This window comes from Remersonia thermophila, chromosome 5, assembly GCF_042764415.1.
Source record: "Remersonia thermophila strain ATCC 22073 chromosome 5, whole genome shotgun sequence".
Classification (NCBI taxonomy): Eukaryota; Fungi; Ascomycota; class Sordariomycetes; order Sordariales; family Chaetomiaceae; genus Remersonia; species Remersonia thermophila.
This window is the reverse complement of record NC_092221.1, coordinates 603,255-626,611: the sequence shown is the minus strand read 5'-3', so window position 1 is coordinate 626,611 and position 23,357 is coordinate 603,255. Positions and strand designations below refer to the sequence as shown.

General features: G+C 59.2%; 7 protein-coding genes across 7 annotated transcripts; 5 read left to right on the top strand and 2 right to left on the bottom strand.

Moving 5' to 3' along the window:
* Positions 1-295: 295 nt before the first annotated feature.
* Positions 296-2,690, top strand: VTJ83DRAFT_5399 (uncharacterized protein; the record flags this gene model as incomplete). Its single annotated transcript, XM_071011994.1, has 6 exons — positions 296-338; positions 412-572; positions 655-1,440; positions 1,500-1,572; positions 1,629-1,844; positions 1,906-2,690. The coding sequence occupies 6 exons, from the start codon at positions 296-298 to the stop codon at positions 2,688-2,690; spliced, it is 2,064 nt and encodes a 687-aa protein (XP_070864774.1).
* Positions 2,691-4,519: 1,829 nt separating this feature from the next.
* Positions 4,520-7,069, top strand: VTJ83DRAFT_5398 (uncharacterized protein; the record flags this gene model as incomplete). The annotated part of the gene is made up of 1 exon (XM_071011993.1): positions 4,520-7,069. One exon carries the CDS (start codon positions 4,520-4,522, stop codon positions 7,067-7,069), a length of 2,550 nt encoding a protein of 849 aa, XP_070864773.1.
* Positions 7,070-7,432: 363 nt separating this feature from the next.
* VTJ83DRAFT_5397 (uncharacterized protein) lies at positions 7,433-9,121 on the bottom strand (the record flags this gene model as incomplete). Its single annotated transcript, XM_071011992.1, has 1 exon — positions 7,433-9,121. One exon carries the CDS (start codon positions 9,119-9,121, stop codon positions 7,433-7,435), a length of 1,689 nt encoding a protein of 562 aa, XP_070864772.1.
* Positions 9,122-9,868: 747 nt separating this feature from the next.
* VTJ83DRAFT_5396 (uncharacterized protein) lies at positions 9,869-10,490 on the top strand (the record flags this gene model as incomplete). Its single annotated transcript, XM_071011991.1, has 2 exons — positions 9,869-9,964; positions 10,050-10,490. The coding sequence occupies 2 exons, from the start codon at positions 9,869-9,871 to the stop codon at positions 10,488-10,490; spliced, it is 537 nt and encodes a 178-aa protein (XP_070864771.1).
* Positions 10,491-15,819: 5,329 nt separating this feature from the next.
* VTJ83DRAFT_5395 (uncharacterized protein) lies at positions 15,820-18,261 on the top strand (the record flags this gene model as incomplete). The annotated part of the gene is made up of 4 exons (XM_071011990.1): positions 15,820-15,928; positions 16,008-16,132; positions 16,204-16,404; positions 16,918-18,261. The coding sequence occupies 4 exons, from the start codon at positions 15,820-15,822 to the stop codon at positions 18,259-18,261; spliced, it is 1,779 nt and encodes a 592-aa protein (XP_070864770.1).
* A 1,108-nt stretch (positions 18,262-19,369) lies between these two features.
* Positions 19,370-21,373, top strand: VTJ83DRAFT_5394 (uncharacterized protein; the record flags this gene model as incomplete). Its single annotated transcript, XM_071011989.1, has 3 exons — positions 19,370-19,808; positions 20,236-20,611; positions 20,671-21,373. The coding sequence occupies 3 exons, from the start codon at positions 19,370-19,372 to the stop codon at positions 21,371-21,373; spliced, it is 1,518 nt and encodes a 505-aa protein (XP_070864769.1).
* A 533-nt stretch (positions 21,374-21,906) lies between these two features.
* On the bottom strand, positions 21,907-23,340 carry VTJ83DRAFT_5393 (uncharacterized protein; the record flags this gene model as incomplete). Its single annotated transcript, XM_071011988.1, has 1 exon — positions 21,907-23,340. One exon carries the CDS (start codon positions 23,338-23,340, stop codon positions 21,907-21,909), a length of 1,434 nt encoding a protein of 477 aa, XP_070864768.1.
* Positions 23,341-23,357: the final 17 nt, after the last annotated feature.

Below are 23,357 nucleotides of genomic sequence, written 5' to 3'. Positions count from 1 at the left end.
TCATTGCTCCTGATTTCCTCCTCTATCAAACCTTGGTTGTCCATTTCGACCCCGGAACCTGTGCCTGTTCTTCTGCTTCGCCGTTCGCCGGTTTTCATAGACCCCTTAGAATCCGCAGACCATCATCCCCCGCGTATCATTCAGTGCGGGGCACGAGACGAGCTCCCCCAACCGCCATCGTCCCGTCGACGTCAGCGACCTGACAACCGCCCATCTATCCCCTTGGAAACACCCCCCTCCGACTTTACACCAGGCGCCCGCGATACCCCGGGGAGAATACCTACCAGACGTCACCATGTTCCGATCAGCTCCGCCCGGGCCTTACGATGAGGCCATCAGTACGTCGCACCGCCCGCGCGCCCATACTCGCCGCATGCCTCCATGTTAGCTGACGGTGCTGCTCCCTGACAGACAAGGCAACCGATGAAAACCTGACCACAGAGGACTGGGGCGCCATCATGGAGATTTGCGACCGCGTGTCCAGCGATCCCAACGGGCCGAAGGACTCTGTTGCCAGCCTCATCAAGCGCTTGGCCCATCGCAACGCCAACGTCCAGCTTTACACGCTCGAGGTGAGCCAGCCAGCCTCTCCCATGGCGCCTGCGCAATCCCCTCCACCTCCGACCGCCCATGCTAAACAGAAATGCCTGCCAGGTGGCCAATGCCCTGTCGCAAAACTGCGGCAAGAACGTGCACCGCGAGCTCTCCAGCCGAGCCTTCACCGACGCCCTCCTCAAGCTCGCCAACGACCGAAACACGCATTCCCAAGTCAAGTCCAAAATCGCCGAGCGCATGAAGGAGTGGTCCGACATGTTCAAGTCGGACCCGGACCTCGGCATCATGTACGACGCCTACTTCCGCCTCAAACAGGCCAACCCCACCCTCGAACCGCCGAGCGCCCCGCAAAAGAACCAGCTCACCGACCTCGACCGGCAAAAGGAGGAGGAGGAGCTGCAGCTCGCCCTGGCCTTGAGTCTTCAGGAGGAAGAGCGCAAGAAGAAGGCCGCCCAGCCCGTCGCCGGGCCGTCTGGCTCTAGCTCGGGGGCCGCCGCCGCCGCCTCCACGAGCTCCGCTCCCGCCCAGCAGCCTGCTTCCCAGCCCGTCCCCTCCGGTACTACCGCCGCCACGGTGTCCCGCGTCAGGGCTTTGTATGACTTTGTGCCCTCGGAGCCTGGCGAGCTCGAGTTCAAAAAGGGCGACGTCATCGCCGTCCTCGAGAGCGTGTACAAGGACTGGTGGCGCGGCTCGCTCCGCGGCAAGACGGGCATCTTCCCGCTCAACTACGTCGAGAAGCTGTCGGACCCGACCCCGGAGGAGCTGCAGCGGGAGGCTCAGATGGAGGCCGAGGTGTTTGCCGAGATCAAGAACGTTGAGAAGCTCCTGACCCTGCTGAGCGCGAGCAACACGGGGCCGAGGGAGGAGGATAACGAGGAGATCTCGGTAAGTTTGTCTGTTCGTCGGCTGGTTGAAAGCCCCGAAGCTAACCAACCCTGCTGCAGAAACTCTACCATCAGACGCTAGCGATCCGGCCGAAGCTGATCAAGCTGATCGAGAAGTACTCTCAGAAGAAGGGTAGGTGGTTGGATCCGTGTTGGTGGCGGGTGGGGGCTTGTGCTGACTTTTTGCAGACGATTTCACTCAGCTGAACGAAAAGTTCATCAAGGCCAGGAGAGACTACGAAGCTCTCCTCGAGTCGTCCATGTCGCACCCCCACCAGCCCGCCTATCATCAGTATGCTATGCGCCCGGCCGTTCCTCAGGGGTACCCGCCTCAGGGACCTGCGTACGGCGCCGCGCCTCCGCAGCAGGAGCCGCAGCGCTTCTACACCCCGGCGCCCGCCCAAGGTGAGCCTTTCTCTCGCCGTGATGGGAGCCTTCTGGACGCTTGCTAATGGTCAACTTGAAGACCCCTCGCAATACCCACCCTCTTCGCCCCAGCCCAACACCTTCCAGCGTCCTGTCGCCGCTACCCCTGCTCCCGTCTACTTTGCCGGCGCCGAGATCCCGTCGCAACCCTCGCAGCCGCCACCGCAGGTGCCTCAGGCGCAACCTCCGCAGCCTCAGTACGCGCCGCGTCCCCAAGACCAGCGCTTGCCCTCTGGCGGGCCCGCGCAGCAGCCGCCGCCTCTGCAGACCTCGACGTCACCCCCTCCTGCGAACCAGCCGTACGCGGCGTACCAACCATCGCAGGCCACCACGCGCCGCGAGAGCAACGCCTACGCCAACGGCCCTCAGGAGCTGTCGACCTCGGTCTACGACTCGCCGATCGCCACCACCCAGGCCACGCCCTACTCCTCTGTCCACCAACGCGCCGGCACCGAGGATGAAGACCCCTACGCCGCCGCCGCCGCCGCCGCCGCCGCCGCCGCGCCCTCGGCTCCAGCCCCGTCCGTCCCACCCCCGTCCGCCCCGGCCCCGTCTCCGCCGGGCGCTCCCCACCAGAGACAGCCGTCGTACAGCGGCAGCGGGTACGGCGGCTATCAAACGCATTCTCCGCCCCTGCAACAGCAGCCCTTCGATGCACGCCATACGCTGCCGAGCAGGGGCGGTGGTGCTGGTGGCGGGGCGCCTCCGTCACAACCGCAGTACAAGGCCTACGTACCGCCGGGGTCGGCTCCGGCTCCGCCTGCGGGGGGGAACGATGCCCCGGGAAGCGGGGCGGAAGGGTTTTATCGGACTGCTGCCTACTGAGGGCGTGGTGAAGGGAAGTTGACGTTGGCTGGTAGCGAGTAGGTGTGGTTAAGGATGGTTGTTTCAATTCGTTTGTTTCCTGTTCTGTTCAAAGAGGTTGGGGGGGGGGGCGGTTCTCCATGTTGGGGTTGGGGTTGTGGTAGGATGGGGTTATGTAGTAGGGTTAGGGTTTGGGAACGGGGATGTTGGGGTTGGACCCAGCGACGGTGCGAAGTGTCCGTCATGGCTGTAAAGGCATGATACGGTATGAGAATTGGGAAGTTCGCATGCGGCGGTGACGGGTAATATAAAGTCAATTCACCACAACGTTTCGGTATAGTAGACGCCGTTGAACACTACCCATGCCTGGTCAATCTTCTTGAGTTCCATGCTCTAGTGAGACGTAGGACCCATGGGGGTATAGGGGTGGTTGACTCGGGATGAAATAGGAACGAGAGGGTTAGAACCTGGGATATCCGAAGCTGAGAGGGCTGATTGTTTGCTAGGAACTGGGGAAGCCCCTTGTTATCGAGGGTCCAGGAATGTCAGTCCTTGATGCCCTGCTGCTAGAAATAGAAGTCAAGGTTTCGCTCACCAAAAATAGTGAGACAGGTGCCAGTAGGACGATGCTGCGTGCTTCTACTCGAGCTGTCAGTATCGTCTCTGAAAGATGGCGAATAGAGGATACAGCTCAGAAGTGGTGATGAACTGTTCCCTTGTGTGTTTCCTCTGTCGTTTGACGTTTCACGTCACATCCATGTCGTGCCAGCCTCTGGGTCAGCGAGACTCACCTCCTTGTGCTCGCTCCAATGCCCGAGAATCTAGAGAGACGGTGAGAATTCCCAACCTAGTTATTCTTTTTTCTAGCAGGAGGCCAGTCAGAGATACCCAAACCTCATGTCTTCTTTCAAACCTCCAAGCAATATTTTCGGGATACATCTCTACTTACTCACAACCCTTCCTTTTCTCCTCCTTCTTCCCTTCTCTCACTCTCTTCTTTTTCTCTCCACAACTTTCTTCCTGCTTCATGCTGCTCTACCTACGTAGTACTTACTTTCATCTTTACACCCAAAATCGCTCCAACCTTTGTTCTTCCATACTACAGATCCAGAACCCTCCCCGGAATCACCGTTTCTCTGGACCACAATCGCCAGGATACACATGCTTGAGGCAGTCTTACCTGAGCCGAATGGTCAGCTCGATCGTTTTGAGCAACACGCCTCACACAAACCTCAATCTATCCCTCGCCCGGTGGGCGGTTTTCTAAACGGCTTTCTCTCCTTGACCGTTTTTTCATACCCCTTCTCTCAAGATTCGTCTCATGCGTCACTCTCAGCCATTATTCTTAGCCTAACCCTATCTCTTCCTTAATATATCGTCACGATCGGACAATCCACGGGACAACGATTCTCCCTCACCCGACCATCACAAAGTCTCTATCATGGAAGATCCAGCTAATAACCGGCCCTGTCTCGCGTGTGGACGAGGTCCAGGTGGTCCCGATGAAGACTTGAGGGCCGAGCTGGCGCGTGCGCGTGCTCACATCGGAGACATCGAGATCCGAAACCGCGAATTGAACCATGCGGTGCGCAGTCTGCGGGAGGAGAACCAGACGCTCAGGAACAAGCAGGCCAGAATCGGGCGATTTCATCAACGGGTAAGTGCTCAGAGGGAACAGGATGCTACCATCTGGGCACGAGGGGGAGAGAAAGACGCATGACTGATCTGATCACGGCTGCTTCTCCGCTTCGTAGACCTGGCCCGAACAGCTACGGAACTACCTCCGCAACTACCACGCCAACGCCGCCAGGTACGCAGAGATCTACAGGCTTTGCTGCAAGGAAGAGAACATGTCCACAAAGCCAGCGTTTGTTCATCCTGGTATCAGGCTGGTGGCACCCCGTAACTGGCCCGATCCGGATTGGGAGGACTTGGTTCCGGGCCCGGTCCGACGTGAAGCTATTGCTCCGGCCTCTGAGGGACTTGAAGCACAGCCAAACACCCCCTGGTTCGGCCTACTGCCGGACGAGGCCTGGGTGGCCATTCTCAGGCATCTCCTAAACAAGCCTGGCCAACTGATCCACTGCCTTTCACGCCTGGATCCTTTCCAACAGCCCGACGAAATTCCCTCGAAGGAGGCTCTCGGCGAATACCGCAGCGGCCTGCCGAAGCGCTTCTTCTGGGGTCGGCGCCAGTGCAGCATAACCAGGGACGGCGCCGATCCGCAAAAGCTCCTGGCCATTCTCGGGGTTAACCGCCGTCTGTATTTCCTCGGCGTCCACGTCTTCTACGGACTCAACACCTTCGCCTTCTCCAGCCTCGGCGAATTCGGCCGTTTCTGCACGGGCATCGGACTCGCGCGCCTCGCCCGCATCCAACACATTGAGCTGCTCTGGACGGGCAGCCAGCGGCTGACATGCCCGCCCGACGAGCGCGGCAAGACGCCCATGTCCAGGCGGACGTTCCCGCTGTCGTGGCTATGCCAGATGCCCTGCTTGCGCACGCTCGTGGTGCACGTGAACGAGACGGGAAGCTTCCATAGCCGCCGCAACTACGAGAGTCCTGCCATCAAGAAGCTGCTGCATTCCAAGTCGCTGGGCCAGCCGAAACGCCGCATGGCCCGCTCCCTGAGGTGCCTTCAGGGGCTCGACTACGTGTGGCAGCTGCGGGGGCTGGACATCATAAAGTTCTACGACTTCAACCAAGTTTTGAAAAGCAGAGGACACCCTGATACCCGGCAGCTCATCGCAGACTGGTCGTTCACAGAGGGGGTTCAACACATCGTGACGATGGAGAAGACGGCCAACCGCAAGCAGCGGGACGACCTGGAGAGGGTGGAGGAGAGCGACGATACCCATCTCCTGCGGCGGGACATCGACCAGGCCTGGACGCCGGGACCGCAGGATTGGCGGATCGTCAAGCCCATCTTCGAGCGCGGTGGCTCCAAGTCGTACGACGAGCGGCAGGCTGAACGCGTAAAGCGCGAGGAGGCGCTGGCCGAGTATTTGCAAGCTGGAGACGGGTCGGAATCTGACCTGGACTCCGATTCCATCGGCGGCGATTCCGGCAGCAGCGAGGGGAGCACCTCTGCCACCTTCGACTCGGAAGAATCGGGCAGCTCTGGGCAGCAGCAGGACGTGGAATCCCTCGGTTCCAGCGTGCTGGATGAGCTGTTTGTCTCCGATGGACCCGCGTCTGATGACGAGATCTTGCAGATCGTGGGTTCAGATGTCGACGACTCCGACCTTGAGGATTCGGATATGGAAAGCAGCAGCAGAGATGCCGTCTGTGCTGAGGACTCTGATGATGCCAACGATGAAGACCATGCCGGCTCCAGCATGCCCACCTCAGAGCTCTTCGATGGCGACATTAACGAGGCTCTCTCCGAATCCGAGAACGACAGCCTCTCGGACACGCCCACTTCCACCTCGTCGCTCTCGACCAGACAGAGCACAGGCAGCCTTGCTAACTCCAACGCCTCCCCGGCAGCTCTCCGGCGCGAGTCCTCGTCATCTTCATCCCCGAAGTACGACCCCTCAAGCCGCAGCAGCAGCATGCTAGTGACTCCCGAGCCGCGCCTGAGATCGGACCCGCCAGCTCTCCCCTCTCGCCCCATCCTCAACTCCCTCCGCCATGCTCCCTCCCAACCAACCGCCTCCCGCACGGGCACCAAGCGCGAGTCGTCCTCAGCACCTCCGGTTTTCTCTCCAAGCCGTTTCCGGGGAGATAGCATGTTCGTGACCCCCGGCCCTGCCCGGACGCCTGCGCCAGGCCAGACGCCGGCGCCCGCACACCCCATGTTGTTCCAAGCCCGATCTTCACCTTCGACACCGCGCGCGTCGGCGTCGACGCTCAACCCGGCGCTCTTCTCCCCGGCGGCCCCGAGCCCCACGCAGACCACCGCTTCTCCGCAGGCTGGGAACAGGCCCGGCAGGACCGCGCCGCCCGTCTCCAAGACCGAGTCCTTGCCCAGGCCTTCCCCGACCGGTCCGAGCAGCGATCGTCGCCTTGGCTCTGTTTGGGTGGTTTCATCGGAACTCGGTTCGCGGCTGGGGAGCGTGGAATGTTCAAGAGCAGCGGCGTCTGCGGAGGACGCGATTGGTAGCGACTCTGACGAAGAGGAGGGGGACGTGGAGATGCTGGATGGAGACGAATACGAAGAGAGCGGCGACGATGCAGGGGGGGATGAGGAGGAGAGCGAGGACCACGATGAGAGCGAGGGCGATGAAGACGGGGATGAGAATCAGGATGACGACGAGGATATCATGGACCTGGACTTGGATCTGGACCTGACTTCGGATTCTGATGATGTGGGTGGCTCTGATGAGGAGATGGAAGACGACGAGGGCCTGAGCGATGATGACGCGGACCAAGATTTCTCTGAGGAGGAGGTTCTTTAAGCCAGGGCGATGGTCAGCGCCCATGCCTTGCTTTCCCTTCCCATTTGCCTTTCTCTCCCCCCTTTTTCTTTTCCTTTCTCTTGTCTACTATTCACGATGTTTCTTCTTTTCGTGTTCTGATCCTGGCTAGTTACAACTGGCCACTCAAGGTGGCTCATCGACGACGTTCTCGCTAGGTTGTCTCGTTGGAAGTCCAAGGGTATGACTTTATGGGTTCGGCATACGGCCGAGATATGGCCAAGCACAGACACATTTTGCAGATACTCTTGCTGGCATCTAGATGGCTACGCAAAGCGTTCAGGATTGGGCAGATTACCCATGACCATCATTATTAGCTCCACCAACGCTACCTTGTCCTCGAGCTCAGTCAAAGGTGATCTTCTTGCCCTGGAACGGAGCCGTAAGCATCTTCTCCTTGGCCTTGCGTTTCGCTTCCCAGCTGGGATGCAGCGGCCCCGTGTCGTCTCGTGCCCTGGGGGCGGGCGCCTTCTTGGGCGGACCTTGATGTGACTGGTTCGGCTTGGAGTCCTTGCCAGCCTGAGGCCCTCGGCGACCTGCTGGCCCATGTCCTCTCCCCTTCGCATTCCCCCCCGTTGGCCCGGAATCACCCCCCTCCGCCGCAGCGCCCTTGTTCTTCCCCTTGTCCAATAAGGGGTTACGGATGCCCTGTTTCCACGGCTTCGCGCCCGGTTCCACGGCGCCGCGTTTGAGATCCCAGCCTGCGTCGCGGGCTTGCTTTTGCAAGTGTTTGGCCTTCTCCCCGTACTTCTTCTCCCAGATGGCCTGCCTTGCGCGCTGGCCTCGGCGGTTCTTGCGTGCCGGGGCGTCGTCGATTTCGGATGCCGACTCGGAGCCGGAGATGTACCCGGCCATGAGCGTGGGAAGAGCCCATACGTTTTCCTTCTTGCCTTCCTTTTTGCCCTCCTTTTTAGGCTTCTTTGCTGGGGGCGACCGGGATGCGGATGATGAACTGTCAGAGTCCGAGTCATCCTGATCGCTTTGAGAGCTCTGATCTTCCTCGCCGGATGAAGTCTCGTTCTCGGCGGCGCTAAAGTCGAAAAAGGAGTCGCTGCTTTCTTCCTCCTTTGTGAGCTGACCGCCTCCCTCGCTGCTCTCATCCTCGTCACCAATCTCGCCATCCTCGTCATCCTCCTCGCTCTCGTCATCTTCCTCTTCGGTGGTGATCTCCATGGGATCCAGCTCCTTCGACGACGGCTTCCGGGGCCTCCCCTTGACGAGAACCTCTTCATCACTGTCCTCTTCTTCGTCAGACCCCAACCCCAGGAGCTTCTCGAGCTCGGAAACGGCCTTTTCTTCCTCTTCCTCGTCGATCTCATCGGCACTCTCGTCGCGCTCATCGTCGCCCTCGTCCTCCCTGGCCTCAGCTTTAGAATGCTTCTCCTTGCCCGACCTTGCCGCGTCATCTGCCCCGTCTTTGGCCTTGGATTTCTTGTCCTTCTTGGCCGATTCTGCAACCGCGTCGGCCTTGTCGTCCGTCTTCGGTTTTTGCTCCCTCTTCTCCTTCCCGCCAGAGTCTGCTGAACCGTTCCCCTCATCTTCTGGCTTCCCTTTCTTGTCCTTCTTCCTTTCGCCGTCCGCCCGGCCACCCTTTTTGGGCGCTTCCACTCCCATCGCCCGGCACATCTCCTCAACGGCCTTCTCCACGACCTTCTTCACCTCCGGCCGATTGTACAACGAACTCGTCACATTATGCAATGCAGCACGCTCCTCCTCCGTCAGCTCTGGTTTGGGCACGCCAACTCTCAGAGCCTCGGGGAGGCGGTCTTGGGGAAGCGCCGCGACGGGCTTCAGGCGAAGCAATGACGAGCAGAGGTGAGCGTGGGCGGTCTGCTGGAGGTCGAGAGACTTGAGGACGACGATCTCATTCTCGATGCGGGCGCGCTTGGCCGGGTCGGTGCGCTTATCGGAGAGGCGCTTGGACTGGCGTTGGCGCTCGTGACCCTTGGCGGTTTTGAGGGCGTGGAAGACGTCGACGCGGTGGCGGGCGAAGAGCTCGTCGAGGGAGGGAGAATCGCGTTTGCGCTTGGGCATGGTGATTGTATTTGGCAATCGTGTCGCTTTCCTATGGTGGAGGTGTTGCCAATTGGCGGGATTATGCGGTGCGACAGACTGTTTGCAATGTTGAGTTTGGCGGCCCTCCCGCGCCCAGATGTGCACATGTGGTGATGGCGGTTGTGGTGTTGAAGTTGGGAGCTCCAACCAGAACTGAAAAAGATAAAAAGCCCCACCAAAATTTTAGTGGGTCAATCGCAGCACGGCAGACCCACTCACCGTTGGCCCGCCTGGCCCAATCCGGACAGGCTCTGTCCCATTAAGACCCACAGGCCGGCAGACGCGATGGACGCGTAACGTGTAACGTAAAGAGAACAAGGAACGAAACGCGGTCCAGCCTCAGCGTCGACACGGCATCGGAGCTGTCTCTCTGTTCATCACTACCGGGCGGCGGAGGGCGACGGCGGCAAGCACCAGCCCGTCAGAATCACGAACTCGAAACCGTCGGCCCTCGACCATGCACATGGCCAACATCCAGCTCGATAATCCCTACCATCCATTTTCTTGCTGCGATTCGCGATCCCAATAATAGCGCCACGGACAGCTCTACTCCTACGCCATCGCGCGCACACCTTCGTTGCTACGCTTTGATCTTTTGATCCGTCCCTCGTGTACATCGCATTTTTCTCGATACCTCGCCTCCAAACCCGCCTCGAGCCTCGCTTGTCCTCTCCCTGCCCTGCGCCACCGCACCACACCGCGCCCGACTCCCCATCACCTTTCGCCATGGCTACCTCAGGACGCGCCATCCAGTACACCATCCCGTCGAGGGAAGACTTTAACAAGCTCGCCGACGAACAAAAAACACGAATCAACGAGGCTGTATGTCCCCCCTCTTCCCTTTTCTTTTTACCCCCCTCCCTCACCCCGCCTTTCCTCGATTAACACCAACCTCCCCCGAATACAGTTCGACCTCTTCGACTCCAACAAAGACGGTCTCCTCTCCTACGAAGAATTTCGCTTCGTCCTCCGCGCGCTAGGCTTCGAGCTGCCCAAGCCGCAAACCTACGAGCTCCTCGTCCGGCACGGGCAAAAGCCCGCCAACTGGCCGCACGACCAAGAGTGCGCCCCCGTGTACCGCCTGTTCAGCCTCGCCACCGCCCAGGCCATCGCCGGCTCGCTCGTGCGCGCGCGCGACCCTCGCGAGGAGCTGCGCCGCGCCTTCCGCCTGTTCGACACCGACGGCAAGGGCCTGATCACGCAGGATGATTTGAGGCGGGTGAGCAAGCAGGTGGGCAACAACATCCCGGACGCGGATATCGTGGCGATGATCGAGGAGTTTGACGCGTCGGGGAAAGGGGGCGTGGATGAGGATGAGTTTTTGAGGTTGATGATGTCGAAGAAGTGAGAGAGGAGGGGGTAGTGTGTGGCTGTGCGACGTTGGGAGGATTTTTCTCTTCGGTTGGTGTGATTTTTTGGGGGGTGGACGTGTCCTGTGGAGGAGGTCGGCAAGCTTTGTTTGATACCCGGGCGACGTTTGTCAGAGTGCCTGTTTGGATGAGACAGCGGATTGGCTTGTCGCCGGCGAAGAAGAGGGGGGGATGGACAAGGCGGGAGAGAAACGGACGTTCAGGGACTCGAATTCTGGGTTATGATATACACAGCACCGTTGAAGAGAGCATGGGCATCTTGGCATCTAACAATATACGCACTTCTGAATGTTCACCGCCGCCATCCCTGCCACGGTCAACCGCTCTCGTCGCTCAGCCGCCTCGCTTCCTTTCATTCTGATCATTTTCCACGCGTCCATCATTCTCTCCTCTCTCCTTCCACTCCCACAAAAACTACCTAGTTTGCGCACCAGACTGGACATATACAAGCTTCCCCTCTCCTTTTTCCATGTCCTATCGCGCGATCTACTCGCTCCCGTCTGCTCCGCACGTCCGAAGCAGCAGGATACGTTAAAGTCAGCAGGGCGAACGGTTTTCCCCATTGAAAGGCGGCCTGCGGCGCCTGCAAGAAGATCCGCGCCAGCAGGGGGGGTGAGGGCCCGCGAATTCAGACAAACTGCGGGACTGAAGTTCGAAGCAGACCGGTTCTTAAGGTGCTGTAGAGGCTGTGATGCTGGTGAGGGGAGGTGACTCCATGTACCTGTCGACGTAGGAGGTGAGACCGCCGCTGGAGCAGAAGTGGGTGGGCTGTCTTGGATGAAGCTCGCCGTGGAAATCCGATAACCCCAAAGACCTTCAGACGTGATATCCAAAACTTCATGATTGAGTTGTGGCTGCAAGATGGAAGAGCAGGTCGTGCCGTGGAGGTGGAAGTGTCATGGCGCCAAAGTTACCTGCAACCCCTCGCTGTCGATGATGGCCGCTTGTCGATATAGCTCAGCCTGCCTGCAACCAAGGACAAAGCTATAAGGGGTTCATCACCACCGTCAGGGAGTGCAAGAGGAGCCGGGACGCTACGACTATGCCAAGAGTGCGGAGGCCACATAGGAGCCTTAGTTTGAGAGGTGATACGAGTTGTCCCGAAGTAAGCTCTCTACTGCTACCTGGCCTGGAGCCTGTATTTTAACCCCCTTCCTCCGTGAGCATCCCTGGGGCTGGGTGACGCAGTCTCCTTCGCCTTGGCTGGTGTGATGCCGATCCGCATGGGATGTCTTTTCTGCGCGAACCATGTATTTCTATTTCCAAATGACCATTTTGGATCAAGCCAATGCCTAACACCCACCCAACACCACGCAATGTGCAGTCAACGGCGGCGGACTGACATGTAGCTTTGCCGAGATGCCATTCTGTGGCTCCTGTTTTCAGCCAATGGAGGGGTGTCCCGAGGTATATAGTTTCTTCTTACAAACAGTTACTGGCTGCGTCCTGGGCCGAATTCTGGCCGCTTCTTTTGTGGTCGCTTGCTTTGAAGATGAGAGGTGTGTGACCAATACTCCGGTATTTCAGACCCGCTTACCAGCACTCACGCGGACTCTACGACATCACAGAAGCCGATGACGCTAAAGGGGGTCTGTAGCGGGTTCCGAGACGGACGGACGATGTCTCACGCCAAGCAAATGATCAGGATTCTGGCCTGGGACATCTTCAGGACTCCCTGACTGCCTGGGCTCGGGAGCATGTGCCGGCCGTCCTCCAAGGACCCATCAACATCCTCCCGACACTCACCCTAGACCAGATGAGGAAACGCACAATGCCCTACGTTCCTGAGGAGACACGTCCAGAAGCCACCGAGCATGCTTGGTAGAGCTTAAGCTCCCATCTCGGGATTGGCCGGAGGGGGAGGGAACCGGCGGAGCAAGGACCCGGACCTGTTCCAACCGCCCGTGTGGCGGGTTGTCCCGTCCTTCCCGCTGCGGGGTGAGGGAGCTTTTCCGTGAGACGGGGGCTGAGAGCTGGGGGCGGAATGGGAATGGTTGATGAACCACGGGACAAGCTAGCTGAGCTGCTCCCTGCCTTCCCATAGCCTGTCCTTCACATGTGCTATCTTTGTGTACAGCACCATCACCACCTCGTACTGTGTGCTCGGGCATCATCCTGGCACATCATCAACATGACGTGGACGGCTATCCATTGGCCCTGTTGTCGTCTTCATCGTCATCCGGAGCTGACAGATGCTGCAACATGGGTCGTGCCGTGATATTCCGAAGGGTGTGATCCGCGAATTGTGACCAGGCTGCCTCTTTTTGAAGCTTGCAGAGTGAAAAAAAGGACCACGGCCCTCAGAGTGTGCGGAGGAAGGATGAATGGAAGAAGCTCGAACCCCTTGGTCCGGATATCGTTATCACTACCGAACGGAGCATGAAATCGCCGGCCAGGCCAACGCCGCAGGAACCGCAGCCAACAACTGGCGGTCCAGATAAGCCGGCGAGGCAACCGGGTGCACGGGAAAAGCCGTATCATCAACATGCACAACGGGATCCAACTGTAGAGCAGCCACCGGCCTCTGGTAGGCATCTCGGATCCAAGCATTGCCCGCATCACTTCTGTAGAATCGCAGTTCCTAACGGGTGTCACATCCAGAGGACACATGCCGACTTCGCCCAAACGATGCATCGCTCTGTCCCTGATCTTGAGCATTTGCAGCCTGGAATCGTCACCACGACGGTCTCATGCTCGGGCGGTGTGACATCAGCAGTTCCCGGAGATGATACCCGGGGGTCGGCGGCTATCGCGGACGGAGGTCGGGGAAGCGGGGGGATGTGGAGGAGCGTTGATCGGGATCGGCCATGTTGGCCCCGCGGGGCGGAGGTGGGGGAGCCGATGTGGTCAGCCGAAACGCTCGACCCTCCGGATTCTCTCGGCGCAGGGAAGATGCTTGCGCGGTTGTGTGGCTGTGTGTGTGCACTGTGCTGGCGTTTGTGCTACGGGGAGCTGATATCTTGGATGTCAGCGGACGGTGAAGTCCGGCCGGACTCGGAAGATGTCGGAAGGGCGCGTCTTGTCTTGGCACACCCCGGGGTGTCCAGTGTCGGTTCAAGGCTTTTGTGGACACAAGCCGGGAACAAGGCGGAGCGGTTTGATTCTGGGGTTTCTGGAACCTGAGGTGGCGAGTCAGCGGTGCTGAATGCTGAATCATGCTGAATCTGGGGATTCACGTGAGGCGTTCGTCGCAAAGCTCACTCCATTGGTAGGTAGTTGGCGTGTTAAGGTCGGTGTTTGTTGCCATCGTCCCCGTAGGTCTCTCTCCTTTTTGTTTCTTCCTTGCCCTCTCCAATTGCTTCCAATTCATCATCCTCTTCCTTCGCGACTCGCCCCGGCTTCGATTCTTGACCGCGTTGAGGCACCTTACGAGAACTCGTATTGACCCGCCTATTTCCGGTGCTCAGCCGTTGACCAATCATTTTACACGCTTTGGCAATCACATGCGGTGGACGACCATCAGGTCTGGACTCTGCGTCCCAGGGTCACGTTGGCGCCAAGTTACGTAAAGGGACTAGATCTAGCCAGGGCGTGTGATCACGTGGAACTATCATGCTCCTGAACACTCCATTTCCTGCTGTAAAATCCCAGTCTCTGCTGATGCACAGGTACTGTGCGTTGCACGGTACGGTGCAACGCCGTTGTGGCTGAGGTTGTTGGTGCTATCGGGCAATGTCGGGAGAGCCACGGAGTGAATGGATGCACTACGGGCCACCGCCCTATGACGAAATGCCGTTGGATCCGGAAAGGGAAAGTGGTAGGTGGGGCAGGCGATGAGTTCTTGTACTATAATGCTTGGAAACTCTCGGGTAGCTTGGAAAAACCGGGAAGCCGCAACAAAGATGACTACGTATCTATTTGAGAGGTTGTTTCGCCGGCCTGGGGAGACTGGTTTCGGAAACGAACGAAAACCTCGTGATCGATGAGGGACAAACTGCCCGTGTTCACTTGGTCGCGCCTGGGGCGGTTCCTGCTTCTGGCAATTCGCGGGGAAGCGGCTCCCTCAGCCTTGCGTATTTTCGGGTTAGCGGCGATCCGCAGGCAGGTGTCATCCGTCAGGGAGAGTTTTCACGCTGCGGGGCCGCGTTCCGTTTCCGCGTTCCAGAACCGCCAGCCACCGGGTTGGATTGGATGCTCGCCAAGAACCGGGCTCCAACGCCGCGGTTCGCCAACCGCGGGACGGGAAATCCAGGATGGTCAGATTGGCGATGTTCCATGTGCCAATGGGAGTCCTCCCGTTTTGCTGCTGCTGCTGCTGCTGATGCTGCTGCTGCTGCCAGGGCGTCCATGCGGCTACGACCTCGCATCAGGGGGGGCGGTTTGTCGCGGAGATTCGAGACAGGCACAGGAGATTGCGGCCCTGGCCTCTGCGGAAAGAAGGAATCTGCTGCACTGTCACGAGACGCGCAGAAACTTCTCCTGTGAATCTCACCGACCTCCCGAGTCACCGACTGGCTGTTCCAACCTGGAAGGCTCAAAGTCATGTGCCACACCGAGCCTTCATGGTCGTTTGGCATCCATGTCTTAGCTCCCGGTTGCACCAGGTACTCGGCGCTGAAAACCTGACCCCGTCTGGAAGCCGAATTCTTTGGACGGAGCAGGGTAGCTGTCGGCTGATGCCAAGGGGAAAAGGGGGGGGGGGGGTGTGCGAAATCCGGGCCTGGAATGGCAGCACCAAGGCCGGCCGGAGCCGGCAAAGGGAAGCAATGACAAAATCTGAGCGCTTCGTCAGCCATTCCGGCGTCATCAACGCATTCGTAAATGCGGCCACACGCACAAGCTGTGATGGTGATGATGCATTTCACAAGCACAGTGTGAGGGATCAGCGCTCAGCCACCATCATGTCCTCGTCGTCTCCTGGCAGGGCAAGGTTGGCAGCGGACGTTCCGAACGGCGACAGGGGTGTGAAAAGAGATGCTCCGGAAACAATTCGTGAACCGGGGAGTGTACCTTGGAGAAGAGTCACTGTGGTCACTGCGGTCACTCCCGGCAGCCCTGGTCGTCCCGAACATGCTCCAGGCCTGGACCCGTCAACCGCCAAGCGGAGCGCCGTCGTGACTCGTAATTGGACGCCCCGGATTTTTTGCCCCCCCCACCTCTTATATACCCTCCCTTCTCGGCCTCGGGTCCGGCAGCCAAGTCACTCCGTCGTTATCAGTGCTTCCCTGTATCCCTTAGTCCAGCACGGCGTGGAAGTGGATATACCGTAGCGTGCATTGCCGAGTTGGCGTCAACTTCCGGCTTTTCGATCTCAATACACGCCCCTTGACCCGGCCTCGACCTCGACCGGTGGCACTTATAAGAACCATGAAAGACCCCGTTGCCAGACCTGCTTCTCCCTACACAGATCCAACCGTCAAAGGCCCTTCTTGCCAACTTATCTCTGCAAAAGTGCCATCTTCCGCCGCCGCCAGAAGTGAGTCAAGCCGACGATCATCTATCCCCTTTCCGCCGTCGTCCCCTCTTCTGTCCCGGCATGCTGACGGCCGCTCTAGTGCTTCCCAACAGCGTCAACAAGACCGCCCTCCACCCGAGTGGCATTGTGCCGCAAAAGGATCACACAGAGCTTGAGGAGGAGCTCTACGAGAAGGCCCACATCGACTTCACCCGCGTCTCTATCGTGAGTGAAGACTCTCCTTGCTCAGTCCGAGATCCCCACCAACACAGGTGCTGACGTTCTGAACCCAATAGATTCACAACCCCTCTGTCGCTTCCCTCTATGAGGATGCCCTCGTCTACGAGACCGGCACTGCCATCACTTCCAGCGGCGCCCTGACTGCCTACTCTGGCAAGAAGACGGGCCGGTCACCCAACGACAAGCGTATCGTCAAGGAGCCAACATCAGAGAAGGACATCTGGTGGGGCCCTGTCAACAAGCCCATGGACCCTGAGGTACGTGAGAACTGTGTTTTCCTTCGCATTCCTGATGCACCTCAATTCGCTTGTCTATCCTGTCCATCGCCCGCTTCTACCCGTTTCACGGTTCCGTCTCGTCCCATGACGCGAGCAGCGAAGCATCGTGAGATGGTGGTCCTACATACGCCTGCAACCGGACGGCGATCAAGGCCAATGGCTTGAAAACCGCATGATGGAAAATACATCCGTCGGGCAACCAGAGAGCCAATTCCTGGTTGTGAGCTGCCTGCAGCACAATCCTGCTGTTGTGGCCGTTTGATGCCAAGATGGCAGAGCATGGCCCGCTCCCTGGTCGCTGTCGTCACACCCTCCACCTCTTCCCGAGGTGGGAGCCGGGCGACTCCACTCGCCAAGTGCCGAGGCGCGCCAACCCGCTCCCGCTCGCCCGGGATTCCGCCCGATCACGTGACACCCTCTACCCTCACCGCACCCATCCATGACCGCCCCCCCCAACCACCATGGCCACGAGAATGCTGACAACGTGTGCAGGTCTGGAAGATCAACCGGGAACGTGCCATTGACTACCTCAACACCCGGAACCGCATATACGTTGTGGACGGCTATGCCGGTTGGGATGAGAAGTACCGGATCAAGGTCCGCGTCGTGTGCGCGCGCGCCTACCATGCCCTCTTCATGCGCAACATGCTCATCCGGCCGCCGCGGGAGGAGCTCGCGAACTTCCACCCCGACTACACCATCTACAACGCTGGCCGCTTCCCTTGCAACCGTTACACCGAGGGCATGACCTCGGGCACCTCGGTCGCCATCAACTTCGCCGAGAAGGAGATGGTCATCCTTGGCACTGAGTACGCCGGTGAGATGAAGAAGGGCATCTTCACCGTCATGTTCTACGAGGGCCCCATCAAGCACAACATTCTCACCCTTCACTCCTCGGCCAACGAGGGCAAGGACGGCGACGTCACGCTCTTCTTCGGCCTGTCGGGCACCGGCAAGACCACCCTCTCTGCCGACCCCAACCGCGCCCTCATCGGCGACGACGAGCACTGCTGGAGCGACAATGGCGTCTTCAACATTGAGGGCGGCTGCTACGCCAAGACGATTGGCCTCTCGGCCGAGAAGGAGCCGGATATTTTCAACGCCATCCGCTTCGGCTCGGTTCTCGAGAACGTCGTCTTCGACCCGGAGACGCGCGAGGTCGACTACGACGATGCCACCCTGACCGAGAACACGCGCTGCGCCTACCCGATCGAGTACATCAGCAACGCCAAGATCCCCTGCCTCTCGCCCAACCACCCGAGCAACATCATCCTCCTCACCTGCGACGCCCGCGGCGTGCTCCCGCCCATCAGCAAGCTCAACAGCGCGCAGACCATGTTCCACTTCATCAGCGGCTACACCAGCAAGATGGCCGGCACCGAGGACGGCGTGCTCGAGCCCCAGGCCACCTTCAGCTCCTGCTTCGCCCAGCCCTTCCTCGCCCTCCACCCCATGCGCTACGCCAAGATGCTCGCCGAGAAGATCGAGAAGCACAACGCCAACGCGTGGCTCCTCAACACCGGCTGGGTCGGCGCCGGCTTCGCCCAGGGCGGCAAGCGCTGCCCGCTCAAGTACACCCGCGCCATCCTCGACGCCATCCACTCGGGCGAGCTGGCCAAGCAGGAGTACGAGACGTACGAGGTCTTCAACCTGCAGGTGCCCAAGTCCTGCCCCAACGTCCCTCCGGAGCTGCTCAACCCCAAGAAGGCGTGGACCGCCGGTGCCGAGAGCTTCGATGTTGAGGTTAAGAAGCTGGGCGCCCTGTTCCTGGAGAACTTCAAGAAGTACGAGAGCGAGGCGACGGAGGACGTCAAGGCGGCTGGGCCGGTTGTCTAAGCGCCTGAGTGGCGGATGAGTGGTTTTGGATAGACAGGTTTGGGTTTCTATTCCTCTTTCTTTCAAGTCTTGCATGGGATTCGGCGCTTTGTCTTTTTCACACATCGTCACCTGAGAGTGCGAGTGTTGGATTGGGTATGGGATCTTACCTACACCGGGTACCTATTTAGTGGAAACTGCCTATGTGCAGGATGGAAAATGGGATGAAGGCCTATAGAAAGAGGCTCTATCAGCAGATAGCTGTGATAGTGGTGAAAAAAAGTTGTCAACCGTTTTGTCGAACTGTCGAGAGTGGGCTTGAAAGTTGCCAAGTGTGAACGAACGAGGTTGTGAACTTGAGGTGTGCGCAAGACTCAGAGAGTGTTCTGCGGGCAACGACCCCATTATTTGTGCTGATTGTCTCATCGACATAGGGGTAACTGCCTCCTTACTCCCTAGGTACCTAGGTAGGTTCTGATGCTCCTGACACGGTCCGCTGATGCTGCCGGCTTGGATGCTATAAGAGATCCAATGCAGCCCTGCTTACTACCCGTCTGATTGATTGATGGCCAAAGGCAGCCCAAAGAGACTGTGGAGTTGGACACCTTCGTATTTATCGGAGGCATTCTTGTTGAGCGGGAGCTTGTCCCGACCTCCTGATATCTGCCATCGAGAATAAGGCATTGCCCTGATTATATTGGCCCGGGGGAGGGGGCTCTTTGAACAGAACCCGACATTGCAAGTTCAGAGAACACAGGCGACCTCTGCACAGCACCTGCCCCCACGGCTTATCTCTTCATAGTCATAGAGAAGGAACCACACTCCGTTTCTGTCTTCATGCCTTCTCTCCATGATCACGATCACTCCATCATGGCACGAGAGGAAGAGCCCCCATCTTTCTCCCTAACAATGCCGGGCCAATCTCAACTCTCATGCGCTGTACCCAACCGGGCCTCCATCTTCTCCTTCAAATCTGCCATCCTTTTGCACGTATGCTATTCTTGATCCATTATTCCGGCAGAAATACCATCTCCCGTCTTGAGAGCCGTGACCACGCGAATGCTCAAGGCCATCCGAGAATAAATATTCAGCTACCAACACATACGCCGCTTGACGACCCTGCCGCAACATGTCTATCAAAGGACCCGAGACTAGGCGATCACGTTCCAACCCAACGGCAGCACCGCCCCAAGACCAACACAGCAACCGGGACCACTCCAAGCCAGCCACCAACATGTTCATCTACGTCATCGGCCCCCTTCTCCCCATCTTTGTCAGCCTTCTACTATCCGCCACCCGCATGTTCTTCCACATCTTACGCGCCGTCATCCTCCCGGCCGCCTTGCCATTTCTCTTCACCAAAGCCGCCTCGAGCGTGCCGCTTCTACGCTTCTTCCCGGCCCTGTTCTTCTCCAATCTCACACGATGCTTCCTGATGGCCATCGTCTGGAACTTCTCTTGCGCCGTTCTTCTGGCTGGCATAGATTCTGGTGCCAAGAACTCCGGACGTGACATTGGTGGCGTGATGGCCTTCGGGACCGCTGTGGCGTGCAGCGTCTCCCGCATCGGTGATGGTGGTGGGACTTGGGAGCTGTGGCTCCCATTCCACGTGAGACTGCTGATGCAGAGTGCCGTCTGGCTTATCGGGGCAAAGCCGCGGGAGAGGGTTAGCCCAGGGCCCGATATGGTGGGTGCAGCCATCAAGAGCGTGGTGGTGGGATTCCAGAGGGGAGTGTTAGGAAGGGTAAGGGAAGGGTTGGACTGGGGACTGGGAGGTTTCACCTGGTACGCAAAGAGGGTTGAGGGACTTGGTGCTCGTTGGGGAGCTGAGGAGCTAGGTGAGGCAAGGTTGGATTGGAAGCAGGGGCTAGTGACGCTGGCGGTGCTGGTATGGGCTGGAAGGCGTAAGTTTTCTTCTCCCTTTAGTTCGGTGTCCGGTCTGGCCCGATGGCTCTTCCCGGGTGCTATGGTATGCTGACGTGCGGATCCTTCCAGTCTTCACGTACATCTCCGCCCGAAACGTCGTCCGCATGGCCACTGCCCACATTCGCGATCCGCGTCTTCTCTCAACACCAGGCCGGCTGAAGACCATTTCCCCCAGACTTATGTGCCAGGCGGGCTGGATTCTAGCATGCGCAATGCCCACCCTAGCGCTCAACACCCTCCCGGCCGACGCGTTTCCGCGCATCAGCGCCCGTTGGGACTACGCCTACGTCCTGCGGATGTCATGGTTCTGGCTCGGCATGTGGATCTACCTTCGCGGGCTGTACTTTGAGACGCTCGCCGACTGGCAGATGCTCAGGTGGCGTTACGATAAGTGGCGCGGGAGACATGGAGAGGCGTTTTGCAGCCGCGGGCTATGGGCTGGGTGGTACGTTTTTGCGTGTCATGGGGACATTGTCAGGGACGAGCCGAGCTGACACTCCACAGTCGACACCCTAACTACTACGGCGAGTGCCTGGTCTGGCTGGGCCTCTCGATGGCCTGTTCAGCCGTGCTCATCAGCAAGGCCTCGCGCGAGGTGCTCAACCTGTCCTGGTTCACCGTTGTGATCATCTGCGCCACCCCCCCTGTCTTCGTCTACTACACCTTGCGCTACCTCAGCATCCCCGCGATCGAGGCCAAGTATGACAAGGTGTACATGCACCGCAAAGACTACAAGCGGTGGAGGCGCGCCAACACGCTCCGGTTGTGGTTGGACCAGGATTGGGAAAACCCCGTTGCTCAGGATCCCGAAGGATTTGACTTTGAAACAAGCGCTAAAATATGGCTATACGAGCGCGGGATAGATTTCAACGCGACGATTGGAGAGCAGGAGTTGAAACGGCAACTAAAGCAGTTCCTGCTTGACCACTTGGAAGAGATCATTGCTTCGAACCCTGACGCGGCGGCGGACAAGATGGACATAGAGGAGGCTAGGAAGTGGCTTGACGAGCACTTCGACGAGATCTTCATGGAACATCCTGATGACGCGGACGAAGAAACGATGGAGAACAATGCAGATGGAAGTCTGAGTAGCGGAAAGTCGGAAAAGGCCGAATCTGGGGGAAATGCGGGCAGTGAAAGGCCGGCGGAGGTGGCGTTGAGGGCGAGGGAGGCGGACTGCATGCAGCCTTGCAAGGGGTGTCGCTAAGCTGTTGTACTGGCAGGATGGTGGTGATGAAGAAGAGTTTCAAGCGAAGTTGATGGTTTGTTAGATGCCTCGAGAATGGATAGATAGTAGCGGATTCAAAAGTTTTATTGTTCTTCACGGGTTGGGTTCACGTGGTCCCTGGCGTTGATATCAAAAAACAATGGGCTGTCGTTCCAACTCGGGACAGGGACCCATGGCGCGGCGTCCAGGTTCTCCATTCCGCTGTGCATGTGCTGGTTGGAATGGCCCCTCAGGAAATGATCCGAGAGTTGATGAGCAGCGTGACTTTGTCGATGAATACCTGGTTCCTGAGCTGGAAGGCGGGTGATTCGGTGAACCCACCCCGAGTGTGTTGGTATTGTCACGGAAACGCGACTTTTTGTAAATGCCCAACGTTCTGTCAAATCCGAGCCAGTTGGGATGGGTGACGGAATGATGCAGGGCGCCGAAGCCACATCCTTAAGAAACGCGGCTCGCGATGCCTGGTCGGACAAGAAGTTTCCCTTACGGCAGGTCTCGCAGACCCGCTGATCTCACCTGCTTTTCTCTTTCACGGTCCTCCACCGGAACCACCAATTCACCGAAGCGTTCAACTCGCCCGGTTCCTGACCCCATGTGGCTTGTCCTGCCGTATATAACGACGCCGCTGGTCCCTCTGATGGTGTCAAGGATGTTGGCGCTTCGAGCGTTTCCGGCGCATGCGCCATGGATTGGCCATCGCTGCCCCCAATCTCATCCGCCGAAGCTTTCTGCACGGTCCGTACGCTGTGCCACCACCCATATGGGATGTAGAGCGCGTCGCCGGGACCGAGCACCGCTTCCTCCATCCCTTCTGTCCACTTGTTGCCGAACCGCATCCCCGGCGATCCCGCTCCCGACCCCGCCTCGTCCCCGTGACCCCAGATAACCTCCTCCCAAGCTCGCCTCTCGGCGCCTTGCATCATCTCGGCGCCCCGGATCGCCGCGCTCTGGCTGACGCCGCCAGCCTGCCCCCGCTGCTGCCGTTGAAGCCGCGACAGGACCTCGCGAAACAGCCGCTTCCCAGGCTCGGGCGGCATCAGCCGGATGGCTTTTCTCCCGAGCAGCTGGCAGAAAAGGTTGGGGTTGGGATCGCGGTGCCAGGGCGTGAAGGTCGGGGTGAGGCCGAGCCAGAGGGAGGAGGCATAGATGTCGGGCACGGAGAGCGGGAAAGGATCAGCGCTGAGATCAAGATGCGTTGGGGTGGGAGCGGGCCGGCTGAGGACAGGCAGCGTGGGCACGTCCTCCTGCAGGCCGGCGGGGAGGTCGGAGAGGGCGACCTGGGCGATGTAGAGCTGGGTGAGGCGGGCGTCGGGGGACGAGCGCGTGGCGTTCCAGGACAAGGCCGCGTCGAGGAGGAGGAGGGGCGCAGAGAAGCGGAGGAAGACGGCGTCATCATTTCCTCGGTCCGGAGCAGGGCTGGCAGCAGGCTGGCGGAGGGCGTGCGGGTAGTAGGACATCTCGGTTTCGAGCATGGTGGCCAAGGCTTGGTGCCTGCCGTCGGCAGGGTCGGTCCGAAGCCAATGGAGGAATCCGGAAAGGGGACTGTCCGGAGAGGGCTTGCCGTCGTGCCCTGGGGTGTAGATGAGCTCGTAGGGGACCGTATGGTGGAGATGCTGCTTGAAGCGTGGCGTGAGACTGGCCATGGCGCGCTGGCCCGGCCGAGGCCTCGAGAACCATGCACCAAAGCCCGTGGCCGGAATGGCCACCTGGCGGTGGGGGCGATCCTCTCTTGCGCCGAACCCCGACAGATTCCGGAAGAGAAATGGCGCGTCGTAGGGCCGGGCGTCTGGGCGGGCGTTTGTGAAGTAGCGGAATCTCTCGGCGTCCATCCTCCAGCTGTCGAGCATCATGTCGACAGGCCAAGGCTGCGCCGTGGAGAGAATGACATCCTTGATCTTACCCGTCCACGAGAAGATGTGTCTCGTGGAACGGTCCAAGTGCGGCATGGTGGGTGGTGCTCGAT